Source organism: Gavialis gangeticus, unplaced genomic scaffold (assembly GCF_001723915.1).
Source record: "Gavialis gangeticus isolate Ggan-Ray unplaced genomic scaffold, GavGan_comp1, whole genome shotgun sequence".
Lineage (NCBI taxonomy): Eukaryota > Metazoa > Chordata > Crocodylia > Gavialidae > Gavialis > Gavialis gangeticus.
This window is the reverse complement of record NW_017729030.1, coordinates 42309883-42320446: the sequence shown is the minus strand read 5'-3', so window position 1 is coordinate 42320446 and position 10564 is coordinate 42309883. Positions and strand designations below refer to the sequence as shown.

The 10564-nt window shown below is 41.4% G+C and overlaps 1 protein-coding gene across 1 annotated transcript in view; it reads right to left on the bottom strand.

The window, feature by feature from the left end:
- Positions 1–10564, bottom strand: part of NAA15 (N(alpha)-acetyltransferase 15, NatA auxiliary subunit) — a 92556-nt gene that overhangs the window by 49981 nt on the left and 32011 nt on the right. Inside the window, exons 2-6 of the mRNA XM_019522106.1 lie at positions 5523–5607; positions 4405–4509; positions 3154–3311; positions 1023–1157; positions 713–866 (exon numbers count right to left, since the gene is read on the bottom strand). Of these exons, the coding sequence (XP_019377651.1) occupies positions 713–866; positions 1023–1157; positions 3154–3311; positions 4405–4509; positions 5523–5607 (637 nt within the window). The remainder of the gene's footprint in view (positions 1–712; positions 867–1022; positions 1158–3153; positions 3312–4404; positions 4510–5522; positions 5608–10564) is intronic.

Genomic DNA, 10564 nt, shown 5'->3' with positions numbered 1-10564 from the left:
TGGAAGGAGGGTGGAAGGGAGGTGATAAGAGGAGAGAGGCAGGAAAATTTTCAAGGGGGAGGGAGCAAGAATTGATACTTTCCATAAGAGACTAAAAGGAAATGCTTGGAGGGAGTCTATCACCTCCCCCATAGCAACTCTCAACACAAGGTGCTATTAATGTACAGATCAAATATTTTCTTTCTAACCTCTTGTAATTTGAGGACTCTTGGGGAATATTTATAAACAGTTTCAGATGGAACAGGATTTTTCTTCAAGTTTACAATGTACTTTTAAACAGCAAAATCTAGTCCAAGTAATTCAGAACAGTTCCCTAACAATTTTAATAGGGCATTATATTATGAAAAGTGAATATAAAGATGCCTTTCCTCCCACTACTAAACCTATTTTACTCGTTCACTTCTCAGCTTCAGCAGTAGAAAGGACTTAATTATAAATTGTCAACACATGCACTAATACATTGTTAGTGCAAATGCTAGAAGAAATATTTATAAAAACATTAGATTTTAGTGAAAATACTTTTTAGATGTTAAACCTTGTTTTTATTAGATGCTACACTAGCTCAATTGACTTAGTCTTATAAAATTCACTGAAGAAAAAAAACAAAATACCATTTTCTTAAGTCATTTCAAGTCTACAGAAACCACATAAGATTCCATAATGCTGTTATATACTGGCATACAACATAGCTGTATGGGGAAAAGTTAATTACCTTTAGTTTCTTCAACAGCCAGTTTATCGCATATTTGTTTTTCATAGGTACAAAGGTGTTCCAAGGCTTCTTTGTAGAGTTCTGCTTCCCGAAGGACTTGATTCTGATATAAAAGCAGCTCACTGTACTCATAGTCCACTTTATCTGGAGAGGTCTGTGCATGAAAAGAAAACGTGCAAGCTTTCATTATTTTATAATACATTTTAACAAATTAATTCCGTTTTAAACATCCAACTAAACACTGAATTGTTTCCATGTTTCAAAGATACTTTTTTGGCTCACTATTGGAAGTCCGTCTTCATTTTTATACCTGTTGCGTCTTTCTAAATTCCTCTAAAATTTTTGCTGCCATTTCATAATCTTCCAGCAAATGATAAGCAATAGCATAACCAATCCACGATGCTCGTTGTGCAGGGCGCAGCTGAAGTAACTGGTATCTTGTTTCCTGTAAAACAGTAATAACTTAGTTTTGTTGCTAATTCTGACAGGCATTAGAGTCCTCTGTAGAATATGATTGCTTTAATATTATTAATGTTAAATAATCTTACTTAAAAATAGACAGTAGAAGGAACAATTAATTGTTTTGCCATATACACTCTTAGACTATGCTGGACGAGGCACAGATACAGAAATTTAAGAGCTGACTAACATTAATGACAGTATTAAAAGATATGTTTTCCTTAACTCAAAACTTAAATAAAGAGCATAGTTCAGGCTGTTTACATTCAAGACACTGGAACAGTATTATAGTACAGTAATAATACTTTAAGTCAGTATGCATTCAGTCATCAGAAATGCCATCCAACCCAGGAGATATGCTGGTATTAAGAACAGCTCATACAAGCAGCATCCATAACTTAGCCAGAATATAGTAAAAACTGTAGTTGCCAAAGGCAATTCATTAGTATGAGAATTTAGTTGTGCAAATCCTATGGGAGTTTAATTTTGGGGGGGTTGAAACACCTAGAACTATATCTGGAAGCAATTTAAAATATTAAGGAGGCACTAAATACCTAGATGGTAACAGATACAAGCTATTAAACAGCAAGGATTACAAAAAAACAAGAGCAAAGGGTACTGATGAAAAGCAATACATCAGACTAGGACAGATGTCTAATTTTAAAATTAATCTGCCTTAATGGCATTCACAGATTCAAAATTGGGAGGCGTTGAGGGTGTTAGGACATGCAAAATACAAGAGGAGCTATATAAGTAAGCATGCAAATGAAAAAAATCAAACTTTGAGCCAATGTTTGTCAGAGGTATTTAATGCAATTATTTTCACCAGTGAGACAGAAGCTAGTAATTGTTGATACCAGGATCACAGCAAATTATGCACAAAAATTTCCAATGCAAATTTAGGTTAGGACAAAAGGCTCATTCAATTTTGGAAGGTATCTGCAGACATCACATAGAACAGAGGGTGAATCCCCCTCTACAAAAGCACCACAGCCACTTAAAACTAGCAAACATTTTAAGTAAGATCTTATCAAGCTATTAAATAACAGGAGTGTGAAAAGTCAACAGATTTGATCAGAGTTTGCAGGAACCAAGTTAAAAAGTTACAACTAGACTAGTGAACTATAATTGGTGGTTCTCAACCTTTTTTGTACCAGGACCCATCTGTAAATACCGATGGCCAGGACCAACCCGGTGTCCCTTACTCCCAACCCACTGCCCCCCTGCTCCCAGCCTACGTGTGCGTGTGCGTGTGTGTGTGTGGGGGGGGAAATGGGACACCCTCAAGCAGCCCCTTACAGGCTAGGACCCCTCCAGCCTGCAAGGCAAAGGCCACAGTTTCCCACATTTTTCTCCTTTAAAAGAGAATCCATTTTTAGTTTGTTGATCTATTTTTACAGTTTGCTCATGAGCCTTTCACATACTCCTGTGGCCCACTTTTGGGTTGCAACCCATGGGTTGAGAAACACTCAACTACACACAGTTTAGTTTGATGATAACATCACAAACTTCTGACAAATATCAAACCAAGGAGGAAGAGGAATATTTAGAGGCTTATATGAAGACTAACTAGTTAAAACAAAAAAAACCCTCACTGGCTGAATATCAGTCTCTCTAAAAAGAGAAACTTTGTTCAGCCAAAAATGGTCCCCAAAAGCAACTTGTTATGATTTACATCTGCACTAGTCAACATTAAGAAGAACGTACTTTAAAGAACAGCTCTGCACTGAATGATCTAATATAAGCCAGTATATGTATCTTAATAAATCTTCAAATTCTATGGAAGCTAAGGCAGTGCCTCTATATCTAAGTACAAAATAAAGCATTAAGAATGAAACGGTTTTAATATCTTGATTTGTATGGCCATGAAGCAGAAGAAACTAAAGCAAGTTTCTTTAAGTACCTTACATTTTAACAATATCCTACCAAAATATTACTCATGAATCCTTTACCATTGTTTTCATATTAGATACTCTACTTACCCTGTAACCCTCAAGATCTCTCATTTGAATCTGTAGCAGAGAGAGGTCTCTCAAAATTTGAAGATTGTCTTTATCCCATTTCAGTGCATTTCTGTAACATTTAATAGCTTCGTCATACTTCTTGTCCGACCTCTGGAGAAGGCCGTAGACATGCCAGCCTGGAAAACTTGGTTAAGGGTATGACTACGTTCAAGAGCGAAGAAAATCAGTTCAAAATGGCCAAGACAGTATGCTACTAAGTTAAAAAATACTCGCCCATTTTTTACAACAGGCATTAGTATCACAAAAATTTTCTTCCAGTACATTAACTACTTATAAAATGAAAATATAAGACCATCATCTTACAGTATTATATGCATACCATATTTGTAACATACTACCATACAGGATGTTCTCAGGAGTATTCCTGTACTTAAACATATGATTAGGGACCTATCTAAATTGGAGCAAGACAAAGGGTTTTTCGCAGCCCATTTGCAGTGTACAGAGTCAATTTTGTGGGCATTTTGCGGTGGATCTGCCCCTCACTGCTGATTGGCCTGAGGGCCCTGCTACTCTCCACTGATTGGCAGAGAGGGCTGCTGTGGCCCTGCCCCTTGTTACTGATTAGCAGAGTGGCTTCAGCACAGGAGGTAAGGGCAGTCACCATTGTGGCTGCTCCCTTCATGCCATTCCACCAGCTGACATCTTTGCACCCTCTTTCCCTGGTGGGTTACGAGGCTGGGCAGCAGTGGCCATGAGGACCCACTGGGGAGGTGGCATTTTATATTTAGTAAGTTTTTTAAAATTTTTTTTACAGGCAATTCTGTAGGAACTCACAGCAAACGCCATTTTTCACAGTGATCATGGAAACCAATGTTTTTTGCAGTTTCTACAAAAATACAAGGTAAGTAGGTCCTAATGTATGACTAAGAACACTCCTGCATTATGGTCATAAATGAACAATTCTGAAACAAAGATTAGCAACTTGCTAAGATAGTGGAAGATGAATAGCACAGATTCACTAACTATAATTCTTGCTCATGAACGTTTGAGTATTTTAACTGCTTGTCATCATGCTATACGGCTATATAGGTAGGACATTCTTCAAGCGTCTATACAAGATGTTCTTCTGTATATATTCATATAAAGAAAAGTTCGGCATTTTTTAATTTGGAAAAGGTTAGACAGTGGCTCATTGACATTCTATGAAAATGATGTAAAAATGACCTTCTCCAGTCATAAAAGCAAAATATATTTAAAAAAGGATACAGACATGGCTCTTTAAGTCATTACGCAAGCCTCTACGCACTAATTCGTATGCTTCCTCCTTTTTCCCTAGACAGTTCAATGTCAGTCCTTTCATTGCCAGGGTTTCTAAAAAACATGGGGCTGAATTAATGCCAAGTTTAGTAATAACAACAACCATTGTAAAAAATAACTTACAACCACATTTAAGACTCTAGACTCAGAGAAGAGAGAGCGGTCAAGATTTTTTTGTTTATTTTTTGATTCAAATGACTATTCTTGAAACAGTCAGTATCTAAGGGTCAACAATATCAGGTTTCCAGTCCAGAATTAAGCTATTATTCTATTTCAAAGCATGCAAGATTTCTCACACTGAAAGAGAGGCATGCCATGTTTGCTCAAATGGTGTCTTAATGAAAAAGGTATTTGTTTACAATGAATTTAAAGAAAGACTGGCATAACTGTTCTGACTGATGAAAAGCATGTGTACTGGGAAAAGATAATTAATTCCATAATAAAGAGCTGCAGGTCTAAATAAATAGTCCCCTTTTCTTTTTCACTTTTCCGCACAAATGAAAAAGTAACAGGACAAGAATTCTAAATGTTGTTCAAACTGACTTAGTCCCTTCCCCAAACCATGCAATGCTTTCTTCAGATGAGAAAAAAAAATTATTCCCGAATCAATTTTTAATTTCTGTCTTTAAAAGTATGGCATTAAGGTGCAGGATTTCAAGAGACTGCAGCTATTTCTTAACAATTTCCTCTTAAAATTAACTTAGCCATAGGATTTCTGAGAAGATACTCAGACAAATACTTATAAAACTTTAACAGAAAGGCTTCAAATAAATACTAGGCACCCCCCCACCAGGCTCAAGGCAGCCCCAATAAATTGGGTGCCACTCAATTTACAAAAGTTATGATAGTGCTGATATTCTTATAGATGGGTGGGCAGTGGGGTTGAGGGACTGGCCAGACAGGGGCAAGCCTAAGCATGTGATTATAGCCATAGCACCATGGTTGATAATCACTAGTTCATAAAAGGTGCCACCTTGTCCTGTTTTCTGCCTAGCTTCAGACTAACACGGTTACCTAACTCTCTATTCAGAAGATAGACAGTATCAAAATGCCATCTGAAGACTCACCTCCATGTTCTGCAAACTTTGGGTTAGAAAGAATCTGTTTACAGAACTTCAGCCCATTTCTGTACTGCTTATGTTCGTAACACCTCTGTAAAAGAAAAACAAAGTCAGTAATATCTCATACCAAAAGAAACTGTGGAAAAATGTTAATTCTGTGCTTATATGTACGTAAGGGGCAGAGGGAAAGAAGAGGGGAAAAGAAAGGAAGAAGGGGACAACACAATAACCTAAACACTGCATATCTTTATAAACCTAAGAACAGGAGTTCTTGGTACTTCCTCACAATGAACCTCATTTAATCTAATAGCCATACTTAGGTTAACTAGTGCATCTAAACACTTGTTATGGTATACGAATCATAAGTTGTATTTGAAGATACCTTTTGTTACACAGTACTGTATCTGCTGAGACACTATGGAAGTCATACAAGTATCAAGAGAGATCCAGCAGGCATCTAATGACATGGATGACCCACGTACTCATCCAGTCCCAAAGCTGTTGGCAAAAAGATGTAAACACTTACTACTAAATTCAACCATTCTGCTTACCCTACATTTAATACCAGTTTGGGGCAGATATCTTATGGGCAAGCATCTTTTGAGAGAGGAGCCATTAAAACCAGTGCACAATTGTCTTGGTGCTCGAGTCAGTGCTTGAGCTGTAAAGGACTGGTTTGAAATTTGAGGAACACACATTTAAGAACAGTAACAGTTTACTCTTCCTTATGATGAAACCATGAGCAAAAATCTTGTATTACAGCCTTAGAGTCCAGCAAGGCCAATGCCCGGATCACATTTTCAATTAGAAATGGCAAAAAGTCTATTTTCCAAGCTCTGAGGCTCACAACAATTACAACCACATTTTTTACATGCTTTCCAGGCCAACAATAGACCAAAAGATAACAGGGTCATATAAAAAAAAAAATGCCTAATTTAACCCTAGGCATACATCAGAAGCCTTCTGTGGCATTGATGAACAGAGATATGCAGTTAAATTCTGGAAGCTCCATGGATATTCCATAGTGTTCTGTAGAAAAATATTTCAGCACTTCTGATGCAGGAATTTAGGTTGTTCAAAATTTGGAAATGTTTTAATAAGAAAAAAATGCCATTTTCCATACTGAAATATTATGCTGTTTTCATCGGTTTTCTCAAGCTCTGGGACTGACCTCACTCTCAGATCACACATTATGTAGTATTTTGTTGAATTTGAGGAAACTGAAGACTAGATGGATAGGAAATAGACCATCATTTTGAGAGAATAACTCTCTTGTATTATTTCCTGAACTTGTCCGTTGAGACTTGACAAGATGAAAGATATAAGGAAGGCATCTTTCATTCGTCTATCTCTGTGGCTCCCTCTACACCTTACAGGTATTGTGCAATTAGCAGATTAATTGTTCAATTAACTGAAACTGGCTACATGTGCAAAGTACCTATCACGCCATAAAAAGGTGCAACCAGCTAAAGTTAAACCTCAAAAACATGTACTGGCTGGTTGGTATCTGACTTTATTGTGCACATGTAGCAGGGTCTCCCCTGCAGCTGGGAGCCCTGTCAGCTGACCAGGTTCCCAGCAGCAGAGATGTACCCAGCAGCTGGGGCTGGGAGACTGCAGCAGCTTCATCTCCCAGCCATGGGGGTGTGTTGGGCATGGCAAAAGGTGCGATAGTGTGGCTTGTACATTAGATCCCATTGCACCTTTAGCTACACATGTAGGGGGCCATGTATGTCAAATATTTGTTATACTGAAGACTTGCTGAATACAGAGCAGAATCTATATGAAAGCAACAAAAAGCTAACATGAACGTAACTATTTCATACACATTATTATATGCGTACATAAAATGCATATACATACATCGTTACTGCAATTATTACTTACATATACTTTACTGCATGATACTACTATAATCTAAAATAATATAAATTTGAGAGTGAAAGTCATGGTATATATTTTGGTTCTAACTGCCACTAGAGTCTCTCATCTGATCTGGACTAAAACAAATTTTCCAACATCTGAACTGCTTAAAATCTTTTAGGACAGGGGTTGGCAACCTGGGGCCCATTGGTTGGATCTTACCTCCTAAGGTCAAATCTGGTCCATATTTTAATCATGCCAATCCCCAGCCCTTTGATTCGGTCTGTATTTTGCTAATGACATGCTTCTTGCATCTGGCCACTCTAGCCAGCTGCTCCAGATTTTGAGGAGAGCTGTTCTTACTCACTGCACCCTCCCTGGAGAGGCTAGAGGGAAGCGGTGGCCTGCGGCACCAGCTGGGTTGCAAGCTGCAGCCTGCATTAATGAAAGGCTGACAATCCATGTTTTAAGACATTTTGCAGAAGGGGGAAGGGAACATTTCATAGTGTTCTGTGTATGTATAGTATAATTACAGCACAAATTGCAGCACTGCATCTTTATTTCTTTGCTGCATTGCCGTGCTTCACGTACAAACTGAAGTGGTCACCTTTTAGGGATTTCAGTATCAGCATCTATTCAGAATCGTTTTCTTCTTTTTTTGGCTAAAAACCAGCACACCAACACTTGCAATAGTAGTTGCACTGGCAGAGAGGTCTGGGCAGAAGAAACCTGGCTGAGGTTAAAATTAATATATCTGCTGATAATGCAGGCAGTTTACAATCCTGGGTTGAATTTGGATGTATATAGGCTTTAGATAGGATGCCCACAACATAGGTTATGTAGTTTTTCTACCATCAGTCTCCATAAATGTGGGCACTCTTGCTTGTTTACACCTTCCCACAACCCTGATGCTCTGGATTTTTTTTTTGCCTAGGTCTTTGTGTATATACTTCATATTGAAAACTGAATAACTTTCCTCCACCCTGCTGCTATAAAGGTGTTAAAAAGTTCTAAACTGTTAGGGTTTAGGAACTCCACATGGCAGCTGCACTCTGCTACTTGACAGCTCATGAACAAATCTTGAAGTCCAGATAGCTGAGAAATCATGGTAGGAAAGGGAAGCTGCATCTCCAATCTTGACACACAAACTAAGAAACCAGAAGATTCAAAGTGCAAGTTTATGAACTACTATGTTTTAAATGATAAAGCTCTTTAAATTCTTTTATGAAATGATAGACTCAAGTTTAAAAACAACAGGAAAAGTCAGATGACTAATATCTTCTGAAATACTTTACATTACAACACTCCAATTTATGCACCATTTGAGCATATATAATCATAGCTTGAAAGACATGAAGGAAATGATCTATAACAGGGCAGTCCAACCTCTTGGGCTGCTCCACAAGCATTCCCTTCCCCTCCATCCCACATATACCACACGGGTCCCCAGTATGCATAAATGCAAGCTAGGCAGGCCCCCTAAACACTAGGCGTTCACTGATATTTTGGCCAATAGCGAGGGCCAATTTTTAACTAGTTATATTGGCCAATACCAATGTGATAGCTGACATGCAGCCTGTATCAACTAGTCACCCCAAAATTCCCTGTAGCCATCCCTCCCAGCGCCACTGCTGCCTCCCTGCCCCTGCCTGCCCCAAGCGCAGCCTCCCTCCTCCTCCCCCACCCCCACCAGAAAGAAGCTGGCACAGCCCCTGGCCCTGAGCTTGCAGCGGGCAGCCTGCCTCTGCCCTGCTCACAAATCCAGGGGAGCACAGGCCTCCTACGCCTCCCTCAAGGATGCATGCAGCCACAGGGAGCCTTATCTGCACTGGATGAGCCGCCCATGGCTCCACCTCACTGCTGAGGTCACATTCACCGCCCTGGCAGGGCTGGGCAGCACCTGCCCCTGCCCCACTCTCCCCCTCACCATGGGGGTTTCTGCCTCCCCCATACCCCTTTCTCCTCCTCACAGACTTACCAGCTGAATGCTGCTCTCCAAGCTGCCGGGATGCATTCCTGGCCATGTGCACGCTGCATCTGCACGCGCACATGTGGCATTTATCAGCAACATTATTGGTCAAAAAAAGCTAATTGCCGATATTGTTAGTTTTCCTTTTATTCGCGCCAATCCGATATAGACCAATATATCACTGCACCTCTACTGAACATGCAGATATGCCATGCCCCTCCTTCACCATACAGTGGGCAACTCCCACTGCACTCTAATGGCACTGATGCAGCACAGGGTCCCTAGGTCCCCTTAAGCTAGGGGTGTCCAACCTTTTTGAACGTGGGGCTGGATCATGACCTTTTTAATCCCCCAGTGGGCCACGAGCCATATTCAAACACTCTGTCCTGGGCCACAGACCCTGCTTGTGTAGCCCTACTGCACCTGCCTGTTACTGCAAGGTTCATGGTAGCTGCTGGTGGGCAGGGGCAGGAGGGACCCATTCTGCATCCAGCCAGCTACTGCCCCAGAGACTGAAGGGAAGAAATAAATAGCTCCACATCTCCATCTCAGAGTAGCACCCTAAGGGGGCTGGAGCGAGGTGGTCGCTGCACCACAGCCCCTCACTCTCCCCCCTAGCCCCACTCACCACGGTGCCCGGCCACCCATGCATGCAGCCCCGGTGGCCTCAGCGCTGCGAGCCTGGAGTGCAGGGTCCGGCAGACACCGGCTCCCACCGCCTCGCCCTGCAGAGGTCACACTAAGACCCCACCTGCTGAGGCCCCCCCCCGTGCTGGCTTCCCACATGCTGCTGGGGACGGGAAGAGGCCGGCCAGGTTGGCACCAGCCAGCAGAAGCAGCAGCAGAGCCACGTGCCACTCGGGACTGACTGGTGCAGACAGGGGGAAAATGCAGCTGAGCCCCTGCCGCTCTGGCTGGGCTCGTCCCATTCCAAGTGGCACATGGCTCCGTCACTGCTTCTGCTGACCAGTGCAGACCCGGCTGGGCTCCTCCCATCCCCAGCAGCATGTGGGAAGCCGGCTTCAGACGCATGCTGCTCTGGATGGGACAGACCCAGCCAGGTCAGCACCGGTCAGGAAAAGCAGCATCCAGCTGAAGTCGGCTTCCCACATGCTGCTGGGGATGGGAGGAGCCCAGCTGGGTCTGCACCTGCCAGCAGAAGTGGCGGCAGAGCCATTAGGGATCACATTAACATTCTCTAGAGTAACTTATCTAT